The 22,881-nt window shown below is 35.8% G+C and overlaps 1 protein-coding gene across 2 annotated transcripts in view; it reads left to right on the plus strand.

Annotated features, from left to right (window-relative positions):
- Window positions 1–11,744: 11,744 nt before the first annotated feature.
- lcor (ligand dependent nuclear receptor corepressor) overlaps window positions 11,745–22,881 on the plus strand; it is a 39,466-nt gene continuing 28,329 nt past the window's right edge. The window contains exon 1 of one of the 2 annotated variants that reach the window (XM_026197800.1): window positions 11,745–11,951. In XM_026197800.1, the coding sequence (XP_026053585.1) occupies window positions 11,855–11,951 (97 nt within the window). In that variant the 5' untranslated portion in view covers window positions 11,745–11,854. The remainder of the gene's footprint in view (window positions 11,952–22,881) is intronic. The other variant, XM_026197799.1, reaches the window with a different exon arrangement.

Consider the following 22,881-nt stretch of genomic DNA (forward strand, 5'->3'; position numbering starts at 1 on the left):
GAAATGAATGCAGACACTTGGGGTATTTGAATGTTATTGTGATGGAGTGCTTTTGAAGTGAGTTTGGAGCGAGAGTCTTAAAACATAACCCTTAGAAACACTCCTTGCTCAAGGCAAAACCATGCAGCTCCGCGCACCACTCATATTCTGATCAAATCAGCTACCGGAGAACTTGAACTCAACACAGAAGGGAAAAATAATAATATAAAATATGTATCAATCAAGAAAACGCACCATTGTTTTAATCTATTAAAATGATATCAATAAATGCCAAAATAATACTAAAGATAAAACAGGCAATACACACGTTCGGTCCCTGAACAAAGAATATATCTCATAACTATTTGAATGTCAGATAAAGGCAGAACGGTGCTGAATATTTCAATATTTTGCCATGGCAACAGACCCTATGCTTTGGAAACAGCTATACGGTTGCAGCACTTCGCATGAAGGTGATGCAAATTATGGCGACTGCAACATCCATGTGTCAACAGAGCAGACGAGCGGGTTAAAGTCCATTTTAAACACAACCCAAAGCAAGTTTTGTGAGGATAGGAAGAGGTAAAAGAGCACCAGCCTCAGAAAACACATATGAGCATCAGGCGACTTCTTAAATAAGCTACTGCTTGTGATTCACTCGCAGAAGTATATTTATCCACACCATTCAGAGACAAAACATATCATTTAAATACCATCACTTCAAATGACTTACTATTGTATTTGCTTTTTGTCTTAATCTATCATACCATTTAACAAATGTCTTAAAAAAGGGTTAAAAATCAATCATTTTCAAAAGGAAAAGATTCATTTAATTAAAGTAAATGTTTAACATTACAACTGCTACAGTCCCTTTAGGAAACAAAAATAACATGTCTTTAAATTGTCTTATTGAAAAGCTGGTGTACAATGGTTAATTGTTTTGGAGTTCTACATAAGTATTATAAAGCGGTTTTATTTATTTGTTTTGTCTTTTATTTAACAGTAGCCTAACGTCAGTATTTATATATTAAACCACTGTTTAAAATAATACTGTCTAATATCTTAAGTTCCCTATCAGGTTTAGTTACAAGCACTGTTCAGCTTTGCTATGAGGGAAGTACTTACATCAGCAAAAGCATCTAGCACTGGGCACTAATTAATTAACAAGTGATTTACCTAATTAGTCATTTAATGGATGCTTTTCTCTATAGTGACACTGAATAAAACAGTTAATACAGGAGCCGTCCCCCTGGAGCAACCTGGGGTTAAGTGCCTTGCTCAATGGTGCTATACTACAGGATCATCCTAAAAGAGTTTGGACCTGCAAGCTTTTCATTTACCAGCTCAGAGATTTAACTACTACTAGATCAAACCATGCACATTGATCGAACACAATGGAGCGTGGACACACTGCGTCTCTCTGCCGCAGTAAACGTTGTTAACCACCAGCATCTGAGCTCCTTCACTTATTCCGTATTTTTCACTTTGATCAAATATTATATGCTAACCAAAACTTTTAATTTGGGTTTAGGCAACCTGGCCAGAAATATTATCATGATATTTTCTCTTTCATATTATATGATATATAGATGTTTTTTAATATTATTATTCATTATCCATTAATGAGTAAGAACATTTATTTCTGTAACATTTTCAGTAAGACATGATAACTTGATAAGACCAATTTAACCAAAATACATTCAAGTGAAAATAGAACAATTAATTTGCAACAAATCATTGCATTTGTATTTTGTTACCATACTGCAAACTGAATGATTTGTAATTAATTACAATTATTATTAATTTGGAGAAATAGATTATAGTATATGCTTTTGATAGTTTATTGTTAAGATCTTTTAGTTTCATTTTCAGTTTTAGTGTGTATTTGATGGTAGTTTTTTTTTTCTCAAAGTAGGCCTAAACAAGCTGGTGAAGTAAATGTCAGAGCAGCTTCTGGAGATTAAAGTTCATGTCAACATATATTGAGACTCAGGCACTGAAAACACTGCAAGTGTCATGCGTGTTTGAGCAAAGTATGGCACTCATTCACACAGAGACACTTAGAGCATGCCGACTCAATAGTGACATGCACTGACTAGCCTCTGTTGCATTAATTTCTGTTGTTTGATCAGCTGGTACAGTATTTCATTATCAGTAACAATGTCCAATGCTTATCGTAGTGATTAACATAAATTTGATTTATGTTGATCTATAGTATAAATCAGTTGTTTACAGCCCAACTCTTCTTTCAATACTGGAATCCCACAGGGTTCAGTACTTGGTCCATCTCAATTCTCCAATTCCATTCAATATACTGCTCTATCTATTATCTCCACCTTTTCAAAGATGATCTCGTCTTGCCTTTCTGATATATCAACTTGGCTGGCTACTCTCACCAGGCCTCTCCACAGAGAGCTCAGCAGATTCAGCAAAACCATTTACAAAGTTCTTCACATTACATGTGCATCACAAAGTTTCAACGAGATTGAATTGATCTTTTATTGCTACTGTAGATGTGCATGGACTTCAACATTTAACACAATTCATAACAACACAGACAACAACAAAACATTTAGTAAAATATCCAAATAATAATCACAATGAATAAGTGAAACTGGCAAGGAATCCAGCAGAATGAATATATGCAGTTAACCTTAAAACAAATAGTAATTTGCATAATTTATTCATGCCGTGGTGCATTGCTGAGAAAGCAAGTACAGCATCTCAGCATCACTGTCCACAGATTCCAGACCTTGCTCAAAATGACAAACAGGATGTTCGACAGAAACTTGCTTAGTTATTCAATGTTCAATGTGACAGATGACAGACAGAAGTACAGTTACTTAAAAGGACACATGCTATATGTCGGCAGTGTTGTCAGAGTTTCTGTTTTGTGTCATTTTTAAAGTAGCAATAATTCATGTAATATAAAATAAGTGTAATTAATCTGCACAATAGACCTTTAAAGAATAATATATATATATATATATGAATACTGTGTTTATTATGAATAGAGCATGTTTAATATGAGGTCATGTGTTTCTCTAAAAGATGTTCTAAATAACTTCTCAGTAGACCATTTCCAGCGCACCTGCTCTTTGAAGCTATAATAAAAACATTCTTCTACAATATTTGCAATATTTACTTACTACAGCTCAAAACCACTGTGCCTTTATAAATTGCAGACAAAAAGCCAAGGAACATTATTTCTCAGAGGTCACTCTCCAAAAGAAGGCAAAGGGCTCAAATACATTAAGAGTCTCTCTTTTTTTGCCACAAAATGTCAGTTCTCTTAAAGATGCTTTTATTTGTGATCATGCTGCTGGGTGAGACGACAGGTCATGATGATTGTGATGTTGTTTCTTGTAGATGTACGGTAGCAAAAAAAAAAAAAAAATGCTGGATGTATATTCCTGGAATGAGTATTGTTAATAGTGTCTTTTTTGAATTTAAGATAAAATAATAATAATCAAAAGTATATGTTTTTTGGTAAAGAAAGCAGAAGCTAAATTATTAAAACATTTGGTTTATACTCTCACAGCCACAGAAGAACCATTTTTGGTTCCCCAAAGAAAAATTGGAAAGAACTTTTGTGTGAGAATTATTTTTTACAATATAAAGAACCTTTTCCCACTAAAACAGAACCTTCTGTTGAATGGAAAGGTTCCATGGATGATAAAGATTCTTAATGGAACTGTTGATGACAATGAATAACTTCTATTTTTTAGAGTGTATTATTGCAAACAGATATTACAAATTGTGTCTCACATACACACACACACGTGTACTGTATATAATATCGTTCCAGCACTGTTCATAGCGGCCGCAGCACTGCATATTTTGGATATCTCCCTAATCTAACACACCTGATTGAACTCATAAGCTCATTAGGCTCCATTCTCATGCTCTCGAGAAGCTTTCTTGAGAGTGTATGGTACAGGTAGGGCTTGGGGAATCTCGTTTTTTCCGGCTCAAGGGTTAACATGAACACTGAAAGAGTGTGTCAGATAAGAGGGACAGGAAGACAGTTTTGGAGGGGGCTTCTAGAGACCTAATAATTTAAAAAAATTCAATATATACACATAGAGAGAGAGAGAGAGAGAGAAGTCAATAATGCTCACATTGGCCTCATTTATTTAATCAAAAACTCAATTCCTCTGATGCAAAACTGTATTTCAAGCATCATTACTCCAGTATTCTGTGTCACATGATCCTTCAGAAATCATTCAGATATTCCAATTTGCTAAATTTTTATCAATGCAGGCAACTTCACTCTTCATAATGGGATGTTTTTTTTATTGAAGTACTGTTTGTATTTAGTAGGCGTTCCTACTTGACTACTGTATACAATTATATCACTGTCTGCTCTCCAACTGATAGCCACTACATTTACATAAAGTTGAATTCTGCTCAGCTGTCACGTCTCTCATTTATTCTCAAATCACAGACTCTAAATCACATTGGTTTTTCACTGGAAATTGACGCATGCCTCCAGAATTCCACACATTCCTCAATCCAGACATGCTTCTCTCATATTTCAAACTGCTTTCTATCTAAATCGATTCAGCAGAATTTTGCAGATATTCCATGTGTAAGTTCACCAACAGCTTGAGGATCCTCAGGCCTCGGTGTGTGAGGATTGGAGTGAAGTGGAGGAAGGGAGCTATAGCTTTTTTGCCAGCTAATGGTTTACTAAATGAGGCTCCCCATCTGTCGGCTCTTACGGAGCACCTATTCTCAGGCTTTCTGAGCCAGGAGATTTTGTAGGGGAGTGGGGAAAAGGGCATAGCCTTCGGTTGTAGAAAATATTATTTGCTCTTTTTTTTTGTGTGTATAACAGATATTTTGTTTTGCAGAAACAGAGAAAATTAGAGTGGATTACTTTACATAATCAAAACAATAACATTTTGTTGTTGTACGCATTGACAAGACACTGAAAAACAAATTTTGTTTAAAAGCTCTGGGTACCTAAATTTATGATTTTTCTTTTGTTTTTGTTTTTTTACGGAGAGCACAATCTATGCCGTGCTCGACATCAAGCCAATACCAAGTGACAGTTGCCAAATAATTAGGACTCATTTATAATTAGCTGAAATTGTGTGGATTTTGTGTCAGCTTTGATGTTCGGATGTGAAGAGCGGGAATTTGAGTGACCCAATTATTTTTGAGAACGCATTTTCGGGTGTAGCTTTTACTCACAGGATCTGTCATCATTGTATTCATTGGCATTGTACTTCATTCTGAGGTTATGATGGTTTCAAATAATAATTTCTACAAACTTACATATGCAAAAAATTGCTACCCAGTTGCATTCAAAAACCCCAACTATATTCAATAACGTTTTAGTTTGATTTGTCGTTAATTATTTGTTTGTTCTGTACAGCTTCTGTGTAACTTTTGTAATAAATACAAAAGCAGGCACAATTATTTCATCAAGAAAATCCAAGGAGGTTTTATTGCAGCAATTAGCCGCGCCGAGACCAAGGTCTGTTTCTTTTATTGAATTTAAGTTAATAAGTCTCCTGCTGTTCAGCTAATTACTATAACCCACACTTTTTCTTGGAATATATTAGTTCTGCAGGTACTTAAATTAATTGTTGAACATGTGTTTTTTCAAGTTTGGAAACTGAGGTTTTGTGTGTGATCAGGAGAAATGTGTCATTCTTTGTTAGACGATTTAATAAGAAAACATTGCCATGATAACTGAGGTGCAACCAAGCTATTTTTTGTGGTGAATAATATATATATACTACAGAAATAGCCCTTATTACTTTATTGAATTAACTATACACTTAACAAAAAAAAAAATTTTTTATGTGCAATTTATTACAAATTAGTGTAAGATGTGAAAAAAGTGTAAGGTTTTGAATATGTGACTAATTTACTTAAAACTGAGTCAAACAATTGGTCTTTGACCAAATCATTAAGTAGCAGTGAAAAGTTTATTTACCCCCTTTTGAAACTGGTTGCATCTACAATATATGTTTGTTTTTGTGTGAAGACCGCTCATTCACTAGTCCTCATTCATGAAACTTTTATAAATATTTGAGTAAACTGAGTAATTTATTCAGTTAAAACCGTCCAGTAGATCCAGAGAGGCACAGAAAGCCCCAGATTTAGTACATACTTAAAATAATTTGAAATCATTTTCACTTGGTACATTTTGCAAATTAATAATAATAATAAAAATAATTCAAGTCAAGATTAAAAACAATGAATGAAAAATGAAATTTGAAGTAGGAAAGCTGAAATAGTATAGCTGTTTTTTTTTTTAATACGAAAGGAAGGTACTCCAATAACCTTTGAAAAATCATTTTTACGGTATAATGTTATAAAAATGCAGTGTCATCAGTTTGCCTAAAAGATAACTAAACCTCTGGACATTTTACGCACAATTTGTGTCCCACACAGACTTTAATGAATCCGAACATTATGTGTTTTTACATAACCATTCATTTAATTCACGTGTTTCATGAATTAAACCTATTGTCCTAATATTATTCACTAGTACTCCATCTTTGTATGTCATATCTTATTGAATTCAGACTGCAACCTCATATCAAGAGAAATATCATTTGTTTTGGCATCGTGCTGGAAATACAGTAACTGAATTCAGTGCAAGAAAAACTCTTTTTAGCCTAAACACATCTATCAAGGTTTACTGAAAACGTACACACGGCTTACATTACATCAATGCCTAATCTTTCTGCATTGGTCCCTTTAACAGCCATGCTGCGCTCCCAATCTCCAAAGAAGCCCCTCCCCCACTCTCTGGTATCTGAACGTCAGATTATCCCTAAACGCTTTGAGTGGTATGCATGAGACGAGGCTGAGGAACGAATTAGGCAGTGAGAGAGTTAAGACACGCTGGCCTTGTGTGCAAGTTGAGCGGCGGGGTTATTTAACAGTCATTTCCTGGAGACTTAAATGTTAAATGTTCAGAAATGTGTCACCAAAGGTCATACAAGTCAATGACGCTCATTAAAACAAAAAGAAATAAATACGCAAACCATCAACAAGTCGGATTGCATTGTTGCGTGCATACAGTAAACGCAACAAAACTGATTCTGTTACGGTTTACCGGGACATTACCAAAATAGCGTATTCAGATCAGTTGTGAGTGACTGCTTTGTGTTTTCCTCTGGGACTGATGCCTTTTGTTCATACCATACTGCAAAGAAGACCTTGAGGGTACCCTGGTACATACAGCGCCTCTGTTTGTGTGTCTCTGAAGATCGAGAAGACTCTTTGTGACACGATCGTTGAGTATCAACAGAACTGTCATTGAATCCAAAAACAAATATATTTTTGTTCCAACCACTCTTTGACCCTGACTTTGAGAATGCACATTTTTCACATTTCTGTAGTTAATTGTGGTTAATCTGAATTCACTTCAAGCACTATTTAATCTCTCTCTCTCTCTTTTCGACCAATGTCTTATTTCCATTTAATAGTCATCTATGCAGGAAAAAGTAAAGGATCTTATTGTGTGTAGCTCATTCGAAGCTGTTTCAGTTAATACGTTTTATTTTGTTCTTGCTTGTTGCATATTGGTGCTTATTTGCAGACTACTCAAGTCCAAAATCTGAGATATTTTAATTAATGTTTTTTATTATATAAATAGTGGAGAACTGGAGCTTGGGACAAAAGTTCAGTAATCCTTATTTCAGGTAAATGGATTTGTAGATGAAGTGCTGATACAGTGTATAAATGCAATATATTGCTTATTTATTCATTTTTATTTGAGTCAATTTGCAATAGCAATGGTAACCAAGAAGGTTTTGCAATGGCAAAACAAGTTGGAAGCAAAGCTTTGATAATTTGATAAACTCAGGTTTCTTAGAAAAGAAGTTACGCAGGTTTTTGGAGAGTATGGAGAGGACTACATATCAAAATATCAAAGTCATGATCTGAGAAATCAAATCTGCATGATTTGAAAGGCAAAGTGATGAACCCTGTGCATTGGCATAAACATTTGCATAAACACATCTCCAGAGCGATGAATAGTGATCTTCAAACCATAGGCCCCGCCCACTGGCGCTCAGTCACTTAATCGCGCTGAACGTGAGTGTCGCGTCGCGATGAAAGCAAATAGAAATGACAAAAACAGCTGCTATCTTCTCTGGATACAGTAGATGTGCATTCACTTTCTGACTCAGTCCACATGACATTGAGAAACACCTATGGTGACTGTGATTTCACCTAGTGCAACATGTTCCTGGATCAACATCCTTGATAATCCTGGAACAACATTCCAATCAAACAATCAGAATGAAGGGATAACTTATCGGGAAATATTGGTTTTAGGCTTATGATCAGGGTTTGGTGCTTCTACACCATTGTTAATCGGCTCTCATTTCCCACTGATTTTAGGAATAAATTATGGGTAGGGTTAGGTCTAGGGGTAGAAATTGAGTTTATTCTATATTTTTGGACATCTTTTGTTGATCATGGAACATGTCCTACTTGGCAAAATCACGGCGACCAGGACACATGGCATGAAAGGACGTTCGTTTTGACGTATTTAGTTTAAACAGCTCGTTCGCGTCTTTGTCCAGATATCAAGTGTAAGGAAGAAGTAGATTATATTTAATGGCATCCCGGATCACGTCAGAAGATTGGAGTGTTTTATTTTGTAAACGAGGCAGAGTGGCTTGGAGAGTTCACAAACCGTAAATCAATTTCATAATGCTTTGTCTGAAAATGAACGTTTCATTTTGATCATGTTGTAAAAAACGCTCAAATGTAATAGTGAAGGGGTGCTTATACCGTTTTCTGTACAATGACTTTAGTCAAACATAAAAGTGGACAATTGCTGACAAGCTTTAATGGATAAAATAGATGTTACTTACACCTTTGGGTCTTAAGAAACATTTCCACCTTTTACCCCACTTTTACCCCATCTGAATAGTCTCTTTACTGTCGAAGGCTTCCTTTAGATCTTAAAAGTGTATAGTTTCACACATTTTTCCTTCTACTGTGCTTTTACAGTTTGATATTCCTTATTCTGGCTTCTTCTGTTGTATGGAAAAGAACAACTTGGACATTCAACTAATCATCACATTCTCCCTCACACACACACACAAAAGGAAAAGGCATGCAAACGATTACATTTACACTTTTATACTGACATACCGTTTAGAGGAAAAATGCAGTTCACTGTTCTCAAGTAGCGAGGAATTTATAATCCATTTATATTTTATTCACTTGCCTTTCTTTTCCTTTGTCAAATATAACAACTGACTCAGTCGCTACCACAGTAACCCATTGAAATCACTCAAGGAAATCTGCAGCACCGCTGCCAGTACAATAAAAGCAGTCAGTTACTTCATTTCCACTTAACAAAAAGCTTACCGTCAACCGTACTGTAACTTTTACATTGTCAGTGTTATTGTGAAGGAACAGAATTTCTGGTTTATAGCAAGACTTAAAGGGTTAGTTCACCGAAAAATCAAAATTATGTATTTAATAACTTACCCTCATGTCGTCCCAAACCCGTAAGACCTCAGTTTATCTTCTGAACACAGTTTAAGATATTTTAGATTTAGTCCGAGAGCTCTCAGACCCTCCATTGAAGCTGTGTGTATGGTATACTGTCCATGTCTAGAAAGAAAAACATCTTCAAAGTAGTCCATGTGACATCAGAAAAGAACCAAAAAGACACCAAAATAAATTTTGGTCCAAAAGTAGCAAAAACTACGACTTTATGCAGCATTGTCTTCTCTTCCGTGTCTGTGTGAGAGAGAGTTCAAAACACAGCAGTTTGTGATATCCGGTTCGCGAACGAATCATTCGTTCAGCTTCAGTTCTCTCTTCACATCAGTTCAGTCAGTGTACTGTTTGAGTACATGAATTACTCTGGGATATTGGTTTGTTTGAACTTAGAGGGAGTGTCAGCCACATTAAAAAAGTTAACAGCTTAAGTCATTTGTGGATTAATGCGTATTAGAGATGCGAACCGTTTAAAACGATTCAGTTCGATTTGGTGAACTGGTTCAAAAAGATCCGGTTACATCGAATGATTCATTCGCGAACCGGATCACAAACTGCTTTGTTTTGAACTCTCTCTCACAACAGACACGGAAGAGAAGACAATGCTGAATAAAGTCGTAGTTTTTGCTATTTTTGGACCAAAATGTATTTTCGATGCTTCAACAAATTCTAACTGACCCTCTGATGTCACATGGACTACTTTGATGATGTTTTTCTTACCTTTCTGGACATGGACAGTAGACCGTACACACAGCTTCAATAGAGGGACTGAGAGCTCTTGGACTAAATCTAAAATATCTTAAACTGTGTTCAGAAGATAAATGGAGGTCTCACAGGTTTGGGACGACATGAGGGTGAGTCATTAATGAAATCATTTTGATTATTGGGTGAACTAACCCTTTAAGCCGAAAGTAAGCAATTCCCTCACAGAATCTCCAATCGCGTTTTTTTCAAAGTCCCACCTGATTGGCTGAACGTTTGTCCGAGTGACACCTGATTGGCTGAGCGTTTGTCCGAGTGCCACCTGATTGGCTGAGCGTTCGTCCGAGTGCCACCTGATTGGCTGAGCGTTCGTGCGAGTGACACCTGATTGGCTGAGCGTTCGTCCGAGTGCCACCTGATTGGCTGAGCGTTCGTCCGAGTGACACCTGATTGGCTGAGCGTTCGTCCGAGTGACACCTGATTGGCTGAGCGTTCGTCCGAGTGACACCTGATTGGCTGAGCGTTCGTCCGAGTGACACCTGATTGGCTGAGCGTTTGTCCGAGTGACACCTGATTGGCTGAGCGTTTGTCCGAGTGCCACCTGATTGGCTGAGCGTTTGTCCGTTTTTCCAGGTGACGAATTATAACATAATTGACAGCCAATCAGAATCCCGCTGTAACAAGCAGACGAGCGTGCGTTTATAATAAACAGACGATATTGTTCGCCGGTTTTGGACGCTAATGTCGATATCTTTATTATATTTCAGTGCATTTTGTAATATTTCTGTAATGGGACACAAAATTATTAATACTAGTATATTATTAAAATATTTGGAATGAATTTTTTTTATAGATGTAGTATTATTATCATAAACACCATTATTATTACTATAATAAATAAGTTATTTAATAAAATACAAAAATATTTAAGGCATGCTCTGATCATTATATGTGAGCCTAATTTGTAGCAATAGCTAACAATACACGGTATGGATCAAAATTATTCTTCTTTTATGCCAAAAATTATTAGGATATTAAATCAAGATCATGTTCCATGAAGATATTTTGTAAAACATTTCAAAACTTTTTTTTATTATTATATGAAGGAATTAATTTGGATTTAAAGGCGATTTTCTCCATCTTTTCATTTATTATTTTATTATTTTGCACCCCCAGATTCCAGATCTTCAGATAGTTGTATCTTGGCTAAATATTGTCCGATCCTAATAAACCATACATCAACGGAAAGATTAAAAAAGAAATTGACCCTTATGACCCTGTTTTGTGGTCCTGGCTAGTTATCTTTATAGTTTTCATTCTTGTTGTGAACGTGGCTTTTCTTTTATGGGACACAAATAAAACTTAGTGTATTATTAACATATATTTAGAATTTTTATAGTGATATCATAAACACTTATATTAACACTAGATTCATTTAATCAAATCCTAAATTATTTCAGACAGCTAGACTCTTCTCTGATCATCTATATGCACTCAGGTACATGTTTTAAATTCTTTGGAGCTTCAGTTATAGGCTGAACATGATTAGGATGCGGGAGGGATATGTCAGAAAAGTGCTGCAGCACTGAAGAGCCACGGAGGGAGAGGAGAGGGGGCCGATGACGCGGGCCCCGGGAGCTCCCGGTGTGAGGCGCGCGCCCGCGGGAGGGGCCGGTAGAAAATGGCGAGTCTGTGCAGAAGGCAGCAATGCACGATCGAGAGGCGCGGCTTTCGGCAGGAGCTTGACTCGTGGAGGCATAAACTCATTCACTGTGTAGGTAAGCTCGCTTCACCTAACATGCAGAATTGTCTAGCTGGGCTTCGCGTGTTGATTCAGTGTGTTTATTCGGTGTGGGGACCGGCGAAAACCCATTGCCTTTTTTTTTTTAAATAGCCGCTGGACCTTATCAAAAATAATCGCAGTTATGAGTTTAGTTGCGTGGCTGTTGTTTGATAAATAATGTACATTTGCTATTTTATTTGATTGCATAACAGCTGTTGTTTTGGCCCAACGCCCTTTCTTTAAGTTGCATATATTTTTTAGAGGAAATTTAGGCGATGTTTATTTATTGTAAGCAGGGCGTGTTACGTGTACAGAGGGAATTGTGCACTGACCAATCACCGGCATCCGTTTTGCCTGAGTGCGCGCTCCCTGCTTTATTGTAGGCTACTGTATTATTTGGGGGGGAGGGCTGTGCGCGTCCCCGCCCCACCGCGCGCGTGCCCTCCCTTCCCTCAAATCATCGGCGCTGGGGGAGCGCGCATTGCTGCAATGGGGAAATGTCAGAAAATAATTTTGTATTTTAGGGGAAGGTGGGGGTTGACAAAGAAAATGACACTGCGCATATTGCTTAGTTGTTATCGCGGCCTTGTCAAGGCCAGATTATTATTACACTGAACGTGTTAATATAACGCCTTTGATCTTAATCAGAAGGTTTGTGCAGAATATGTGCGCTGGTATTTGAGTTTGTTTTGATTTCTTTATTCTTTTTTTTTTCGTTAATCGATTTCTCGCTTTGAAGCAGAAAGACAGTCCATGAACGAGACGTGCCAGTGTAGCCAAAATGACGTGTAAATATCAACAATATTTGGTTTGGGTAAACCTTGAGTCCCGTTTCTATTTGTTATGTACTAATTTTTGGTTATCATTTCCAAAAATATGACATAAACCGTTGGTTTTCCCGCCCCTCCCCCGTTAAATGTTTCATTAGCTTTGTTTAATCCCTTTAAATCGCCGTATCTGATGTTATTGGGAGATTATTGAGTCTTAACCTCGAGGTTTCCTAGTTTTCAAACCCTAGATTTGTGGTAATCCCCCTTTTAATGTCAGAAAGAAAACCCTTGGCTTTTGGCATCTGTTAACTGAAGCTTTTGAGTAAATGTTGGTCACTCTTTCTATCAACCAAAACTGAGTATGTCTAATGCTGCATTAATGTCAGATATTGAATATGAATCCATATGTTGGACCCTGTTTGTTTAACATTTCCTATACATCATATCAGATATGACAAACTGATATATTTAAAAAGACTAGTTATCAGATATTAGACGTATATCATTGAAAACGGCTTAGTTTTTCTCATACTATAAGGAAAAGCTCCTATTTTTTTTTACCAAAAGGCCCGTTCCAGGAAGTTTGAAGGCGCTGATGTGATGATGGGTGGATTCATTGCTGTTTTGTGCTGAAATAGTAAAGATATTTGACAGTGAGCATTTAACAAGATTCCCACGGTGATAATATTATATTATTGCTTGTATCTCATGCCATGCAGATATTCTGTCCATCACAAGAGATTAATTCTAGGCATGCTTCGAGGAAATGCAGGCTAAATAATTTGGGTTTAGTCTACTGAAAGTCTCCAGTGAATCCATAATGAGAGCTTAGCATGTTTTTGAACGTAAAAAAACGGCCGAAGTTTCCGTCTCCCTCTGTGAAATCTAGAAGTATGTAAGAGTTGATTCACACCTTCATGAGACGAATTTACATTGGCGCTCTGCTGATAACGCTTTAGGGAGCATCATAAATCATTTCCTCAAACTTTCAAAGGGTCAAAGTTCCAAATTCTAAACTGTTGTTAACCAACTCTCCTTCAAAGCCAGCATTGCTAGAAGTTGCAAAGAAGATTTTTTTATTTCTTTTTCCATCTGCAAAGCGGTCAGTTTGATGCTGAATTTGGGCCATCAATGGTATTATATTTTGTCATTTTTGTTGTCTGTTTGTAGTCTGATACTAAATCATCCTCTGTAATGTTTGCTAGTACAGCTAGCTTTGCTTGTGTGTTCATCTGTAGGTAACTCGTAGATAACTTTGCACGGATACGAGAGCAGCATGTTAATATTTACAATACATAAATGTAAATTAATAATTGACAAACAGTACCAACGTTCATCAACTGATTTTATTTATATTAATTTTATGATGAAGAGCATTGGCCATTTTATTTTCAGTCACTAGAAGTAATAGTATATGTATTTGAATTCAATTATTTCTGTTTATCAGTGGCTCGAGGTTTGGCTGAATGAGACCTGAGAATAGGATTTGATGTATTAGGTGATCTGTAATTTCAGTTTAACTCTTGAAGTGGTCTTTATATCTAGCCTTGGCACGTCTAAATACATAAAACATAGTTTGAAAATGTGTGTGGAGCTTTCAGTTGGTTACATAAATCATTGCGGTGAGATGTCGCTGTTTTAATCAGACAAATTTATTCAAAACCCAACCGAACCCTGGCTTTTCCGACTCTTTCCGTGTGAATTTGTCACCACACATTTGGTGTCATGCACGAGAGAGTGTCACAAATTCAGACAAAACTGAAGGTCAAAGCTGCTTGCTGTGAGAACCATTACCATCAGGAAAAATGTCACTTTTTATTTTTATCTCTAGTCATCATCTACCTCCCCCTCGCTCTCTTCGAAAGCTCCCCTATGCATTTGCCTTTCCTCTCGTTTCATCAAAGATCAGCAACAATCTTATGACCAATTATGATTCTTGCAACATCTCAGGGCTATTTCGGATATTCCTTTGACATTTATCACTCCAGTTTGGTTACCTTCTTATCTATATTTGATATCCTAGCGCTTTTAGAAGTTCTTGTAGTTCTTTTTAGAAATACGATGCATGGTTCACAATCGTGCATTTTGGTTTTGGTGGTTTGAGAACCTTTTTGGTGCGTATCGAAAGCGACTTTACCTTTATTTGTTCCTATCTTGGCCGTAAAGCGCTTCTAGCAGCTCTTGAACATCCACCCCCAAGTGAAGAGGTTGTTAAAGAAGCGTCTGGAGCTATTTGACGACAGTTTCCAGCCGCTATAATTGGCATGTAGGCTGCGAGAAGGGGCATTGATTCGAGTTGCATTCTTTTTGAAAACCACTGAAAATCAACAGCATATTAAATTGATAAAAAAATACTGTCATCTGAATTATGTATGGATCTTTTTCAGCTGCGTGTGTCTACAGTACGGGGGAAAACATACTGCGTAGAATATTTGATTAAATTATTTAATAGTTAATGAAATAAATGTTTTTTTTTTTTTTACCGTATCATGTATTTTACTTCATATTTTATGTGAAATATTGAAAGAAACACTTAGATATACAGCAGCTGTTAAGATGCATTACACTTTAACTGAATTATTTATTTAATCATCAGATGACCACCAAATGAAGGTCATGTTTTCTTTGTACATTTGGTTTAGGGAACTAAAAACGTTGATTCCTCTTGATTTTAGCGTTTATCTAAAGCTTACATCTTTGCTTTCCACCACTTTCATGTTTAAGCTGTCAGGGTTACGCTGAACTACTTTAAAAGTAGTAGCATTATACTCCCACAGAGATAATACTTTTGGTTTTCCGCTGGATTTTTCACATCTTAAATACGCTAGGCTTCTGTGTCTAAGTATTTTGACATCTGGGAAGTCTGCCTCCATTATTTTCTCCTTTTAAACCCCAGGGATTCTCATTCTGTCGAAGGACATCTAGATTAAATCGTGCCAGATCCCTACTATATCGCAATTCTGACAAGCTCTAATTGTGGAGGTTTGATTGTAGACTATTTAGATGTTGTTTACAACTTAACTTGTAAATGCAAATGAATAATAATTGTAAAATAAGGTTTTACTGTCGAAAACACTGAATTTTGGGTACATTTCTTAGTATTATATTCGTTCTCTCAAGTTATGTTTGCTTCCTAAATTCCCAAAAGATTCCAGGTGAGTGAGACCTTTGATTCGATGAAGTGAAACGTTCTTGAACAGGCTGTTGCGCAAGAACTTTGATATACAGTAACTGTAAAGACAAGATAAGCTCAAATTTGTCTCTTAATCTTTCTGTGCTGTAGTTCATGTATGCCTAAACCAATCCCTGCAGATCTAAATGTGTCAAAATCTGCCATATGCCTCGCCATTATTTGTCTGCCTCTCATGTGAAACTCGGTGGTTGTTTTCCATTAAAGCCATGTTCAGAATGGGTTTAGATTATGCGCTCAAAGTCGAATGCCCTAAAAAGCCGCCTGAGGTGGGGGTTTGAAGGGTTTTTGAAATGATTTTTGCTGCCTAATGCAGCAGATGTTTTAGGGAATGAATGCTGATGCAGATTTTTTTGAGTATTGGTGGCAAATGAATTAAAAGCTTTGGCCTAGTTTTCAAGTTTTAATGTTTATGCTGCTACAATTCCTAAATAAAAAAATAAATAAAAAAACAGTTGTAGCATCACCTTATGGAAACACCTGAAACACTTATAATGTGGAAATAAGCAAATTAAATGTGCAATGCAAAGATAGGTTCAAGTGTAGCATGTTTTTCACAAAAGGCTTTCTTTTTGCAATTATTTGATTGATTTTATATTTGACTTAAATATTAATTTTGAAAACAGTTTTAGTAATATTTTATCTAGATGTTACCCCATAAATAAACCCTGTTTTTAAGTAATAATTCGTTTTGGAAAGGTTCAGTGAGGTTAATATTTTTGATTAATCCATTTAATTGATTTTTTTTTTTTCTCAGTGTATTTTCCATATGTTTTTGGTTTGGTTGATTAGGGATGGGTGTGCCTTGCAATGGCTGACTAGTCCAATTATTATTTAGATGTATTTATTTTTTGTCGTCTGTGTGATTCACTTAATTTGCATGCTATACTTTAGATGTTAGACCTTCTGTACAGTAAAAGCCCACTGAAAAAGTACAGCCAACCGAGGGTCAGCTGAATCTAAAACTTCTGCACACAACCAGCCAATTAGCACAAGTTAGCCCATCCTTCAGCTATATGTTGGTTTCGTTCTAACATCTCAGTCACCGTGCCAATGATTTCTTTTGTTTAGCAGGAATGCATGTGAAAATCATATGATAGGAGCACTCTGCTGAAATCTCATATCAATTTCACAGCCCCCTCCCGACTAGAGATGAGGTTATACTCTGGTGATCCGTGGACTATTGTCTTTAGATTGTCTTTAGGGTCTTTGTGCTATAAAATGAGATTAATTGTGAGTCCCAATGTAAGACTATAGCCAATAATTACAAAAGTAGAATGAAATATTTACTATTATTTGGAAAATCCTGAATTATTAAGAAAGTGTTCATTTAAAAGTGTTCATTGTTCTTTTTTTTCCAACACAAGTGCTGCATAAGGCCGTCAAAGTCATTTAGTGGAAACGCATAACAAATGCTATCTCTCCAGCCAAGTTATTACTTTTTGTCTGTGTTAGAACCTATTCCAAAGCTAGATTAAATCTCATTAAAAACCATATAGCTTAGAATATTTGAGCAGATATAGCAAATATGAAGTTTTGCATTTAAACCTTATAAAATCTCTACTATAGTTTGATATATTAGGTAAAATAGGATATTTTTCATTTCGTTTTTGATTGAGATGTTTGATTTGTCAGGGTAGGGATCTGGAAGACTCACCAGACGGATTGTTTTGTGGGAAAGAGCGTTTTTGAATGGAGTATCGTATCGCCTGCATTGTGTTTTGTCTAGAGAGATGAAGTTTTCCTTTCACTCATGTATTGTTGAATTATTACAATGGATGCATGTTCTCTGATGTCTTCATGAAAGGTATGGCTCACCCAAATAAGACAATTTGATGATTAGTAGATCGCTCTTTGAAACTCAGGAGTTATTTAACAGAATGTCCAAGCCACTCTTTTAGTACGATTTATTATTATTATTATTGGCATGTTTGCCTTTATTATGATAGGACAGATCAGATCAGGATCAGGAAATGTATTTGAGCCGGGATTCGAACTTGGGCAGACTGTAGCGCATTTCTTTGTCTTTATGTTTTACTGAAGAAAAAAAGTTTGGAACAACATTATTTTTGGTAAACTATACCTTTAGAGGGATTAGACTGGTTCTAAAAATTGCTGTATTGGTACATATTATTGAGAATGATTAAGTACAATTCTTTCAGTTATTTTTGGGAAATAACTTTGTGGGAAAAGAAACCTAGTTGCATTTCAGTTGCTGAATATATATACTTGGAAACATTTACTGCATAGTTTAAATAGTAGTCTACCTACGTTGTAAAAACAGAAAAATAGGCACTTTTGTTATATCCTTCAACTCTTGATAGATAAACAGACAGAAAGAAAAATATTATTGATCCAAGGTTCAGGGGCAGAACAATGGCAATGTTACAGTACTACACAGACAAGCACGACGAAGGCCAAGCCTTTTTGAAGAGTGCTTTCATTCTCAGACTGACCTTAGGCTATGAAAAACAAAATAATATATATATTTAGTTTTTAATAAAAAAAAAATTCTCTCAAAGACAAATATATTTTTAATTGCTCTGCAGATGTTCTGTGGGTTTACTTTAAGATCACTACATTAGTTTCACATGTGCCAGCCCTGAAAATAAACCATTTGTCGTGACACAGTAATGCAGAGCGGCTCGCAAAGATGAAGCATTATGGGAAATTGACCGTGTATTCTGCTTTAAAAAAAATAGCTTTTTGATATGAAGTACTGGCAAAAAAAGAAAAAAGTTTCTTTATTCTATATCACATTAGATTTTTTGGAACACTTAACCTTCTAAATAACCTGCTTTACAGCGGACTTAAATCCAGACGTCTACTTTAACCTAATGCTGCACATTTGGTCCTTAATGGCCAAGTAAACATTGCTTTTGACACTAATCACCACCATCAAAAGCTTAAAATTGCCTTTCGTGGCCAACAGTTCCTTTTATGACAAATAGTGCATGTACGAGATGTACATTCCCTGCAATTGGGGCTTGGCGACCTAAAAGTTCCTGTCGTGGAAGGCTGATGTCCTGATGGGTTAAATGTGATTGGCCCTTCCCTCGTAACACGGCTGCAGGTTTGAGTTTTTCCCACATTCTGATTCAAACACAATCTAGGTCAAGAATGACATTGGTTAACCTCTTCTCCAAATAGCACTTGTAATGTTCTTGCTGGAATCGAACAAGGGGAAATAAAATAGTGGATGCAGGAAGCACTTGAGTGTGTTTTCTATGTGGTTTTCTCAGTATTTCACGCACTACCCTTGTACCTTGCCGCTAGAACATTCATACAATTGTTTCTAGGTTTTTATGTTGTTTGAAAAGCAAAGTCTTTCAGGTAATAGGACAAGATTATCTGGATGACGGAAATGTCTGCTTTTATCTCCTCCTTAAAGATTAAAGACATTCATAATTTTTATCTTTATGATTTTTGTCATGTTTTTCTTACTAGGTCCAAACAAAGGATTGCCAAATTTGTAATAATATTTATTTATTTACCTTTTTCCTTGATTTAGATTGTAGTTTTCTTGTCTCTAGTGTGTCAAATTATATTTGTTGTCTAAATTCTGCTATTGCTTTGATACATACTTTGGGTTTAGTATTTTTAGTTCATATTTGTCACTTTTTGTTGATCAAAAAAATGCTCTTCTTTTTTATTTCATAATCGAGCCAAGATAGGCTATGGTATTTTTGGACAATAGGCATGATATTTCTGGATCAGTTGGGACTATTATACATTTTTAAGTTTAAAAGTTTTTAGATTTGTGCCTGATTGGTTGATTCCAATTGATAGCTTGGATATTTCTCTGAATTTGAGTTTTGATGTGCAAAAATAAAAAATAGACAAGTTATTGGGGGCTCCTTAGTGACTAATTGACTAATCGATAGGAGGGCCTGATTAATCAGTCAAATATCAGGATCACCCTAAAGAGATCTAGTTTGTTCTAGCGGTTTCTCAGTCTTTGCAATATTTATTTACTAAATTGAGCAAACGGTAGGTTACGGCAATAGGTGTGATATTTTTGGATCAGTTGGACCTAGTTGATTATATTTTATAGTTTATTATGATGATTAAGGTGTTTAAGTGCATACATAGCACTGAAACCCTATTGTAATTGTTAGGATTTATATTATTATTATTATTTTTATTACTATTATTCTGCCGTAAAACTGATCATGCAGACTAAACCTTTAGGCCTAGATACTGGAAACCTGGCCAGATGGTAGGTCTCAATTTTGGGAAAGCCTGACAAAGTATGACCCCGATTGGCAAATAGGGGGCACTAAAGCGATCAACAACGTGAAACTGCTCATAACACCTAGACAGTTTGTCGTAGACTCAGTAGTCTTATATCATTGGAATCATTGGTTCAAGACGTCTGATTTTATTTCTGCCATTAATAGTTTTTGGCCATTTTGAATTTTCTAAAATATCTACTTTATCGAACTCCTCATAGGCCGTTTGTCCGATTCACTCGAAACTTGATATACATCATCTTCGATCAGTGATTCACTCTTGTGACGGTGACAACAAAACGTTTTGAATAAGACAGGGCCACATTCATGTAAATGGTTATAACTCTTAAACGAAATTAGATATTTTCACCAAACTTGTTATACTTATGTATGAGTTCATTCTGTGGTCATGCAAAAACAATTGCTGAGATTTACTACTTGATGGCGCTGTAATACGAAAGAACACAAAAACAGCTATAACAACGCAACTGTTTGTCCAAATGACTTGAAAATTGGCATAATTGGCTTTGTCCAAGTTCCCTTAATCATTCATGATGACTTTCGTGTATCTCAAAAACATGGCTGCCATCGGCCTATACATTTTGAGCACCTCTAATGGCTTACGGAGAACGATGGGGACACTCTTTGGGCCTATTTGACTCATCGCCCTAGAGGTCTGTGTGAAGTTTGAAATAAAATGGCCATTGGGTGGCGCAATCGTGTTTTAGACCCTATATATATCACGCAACCTATCACTCATACACACAATATTCATATATGTTGAATCTCCTCATTCTGAACCACTTTGCCTCCACAACCACTGCAGTCAATCAAATTGTTCATTAAACATTTGCGATTATTAGAAAAAAACTACTTTTCTCACAGATACTTTTCTGATACAACTCCTAATAGGCCATTTGTGCAATTTGTTCCGTATTTTACATGCATCATCTAGAAACACTCATGACAAAAAGATATTTAAAAAAATGTAGATGGTGATTAAGGTTCGCAACAGAACGCCAGAACGTTTGAAGTAGAAGTTGCCTTACAAAAATGGTTATATCTCTTGCAATGAGATATTTTCACGAAACATGGTACACGTGTAGATGCTCAGTCCGAAGTCACAGTAAGAAAAAATAATAATAATTTGCTTTTGGCCATTTGGTGGCACTGTAATATGAAAAACCATGAAAACCACTACATCTACACAAAAGTTAGTCTGATTGACTTTAAAATTGGCATGCACTGTCTTTGTTCAAGTTACCATGATGGTAAAGTGATTGTCCTCTTGATGGCTCCATTACAGGGGAAAAAAATAACTACGCAATCTTTATTCTGATTAACTTGAAACATTGGCATGCAGTGTCTTGGCCGAAGGTGCCATGAATGTTTATGAGGACCTTCACGTCTCTCAAAAAACATGGGTGCCATTGGCCCATGAAATTTGAGAACCTGTTAGACCAGGTTAACAGTAGCTGATCAAAACAAAACTTGGTGGGCCTGTTTGACTCTTGCCTTTATTACTCATGTGTGAATTCTGAAAGAAATCTGTCACCAGATGACTGTATTTCCGTATTCTCTATAACTTTGCCTTGAGGTCATGTTTTCTATTCTTAATCCTCTAGATTTTTTAGGTCAATAATTATCTAAAACTGTGCAACTTTACCATTTGGATAGCCATAACTGGATCATTAAGAAAATAGCCATCTCCAAATGTACTCAAAAGCCTATGAATCTTGAATGCTTTTGTGTCAGCCTAGACCTTAACAGATGACATAAAGGTCTTAGCATAAATGCTGCTTGCAACTATAATAATTATTATGATTATTATTATTAATAATTCTTGTTGTTGGCCATTATTTGACCAAAGGTGTGGGTGATAAAGATATAACTATATTATCACAAAAGATAGTTCCTTGATAAAACAATAATAAGACTTTGCTAAATGTTAATAATGTTTATATGCTAAAAGTGGAACAAAACAGCACTACTCATTTGAAGCGCAACAGCGTTTATCCACTCGTTTGAAAGTTCAAACAGCTGCACAGCACCAATTCACTAAAGCAGATGCGTTTACTTGCTGATAAATCTCGGTCAGATCCAGCATAAATTCAGCAAACAACACAAATGGATCAGTGATTTAAACTAGTATAAAGCCAGATGAAACAGGAAAAACACTGTGCACGACGATACAGTCAGAAGACTCTTTAATCTACAAATCGCCATCATTTACCATGGATTTACTGTAGTAACACTAACATGGTGTTGTGGCTGAAATGTGTAATAGTTTATTATATTATTAATGTAGAAATATAAATGTATTAAAGGAATAATGGAATGCAATTACAGGATTTTTTAGATAAAGCCATAGTGTTTTTTCATACAAATAGATAGAAACCATATAGGCTAGTTAAATTTTTTGTATTGAGGTGCTATATGTGTGGTTTTAACTGTGATTAATAAAACTGTTCAAATAATTACATTTCACCATATAAAAATGTTTGTTACAATTGTAATTTTTATTTATTTGATAATACACTTTAATTTACATCTGCATCCTAACTCAAATGTGCATTTCCAAGAGACAATTTTTATTAATATTATTAATATTATAGCCTGCACTGCAACTGAACTGAAGATAAGTCATCAAATTTAGGTAACACAAACCTCTTTTTGGATTTGAAGCAATGTCACTCATTAGAACTTGCAGAAACTATTTTTTTATTTTTTATC

The sequence above is a fragment of the Carassius auratus genome, chromosome 22, assembly GCF_003368295.1.
Source record: "Carassius auratus strain Wakin chromosome 22, ASM336829v1, whole genome shotgun sequence".
NCBI classification, from domain to species: domain Eukaryota; kingdom Metazoa; phylum Chordata; class Actinopteri; order Cypriniformes; family Cyprinidae; genus Carassius; species Carassius auratus.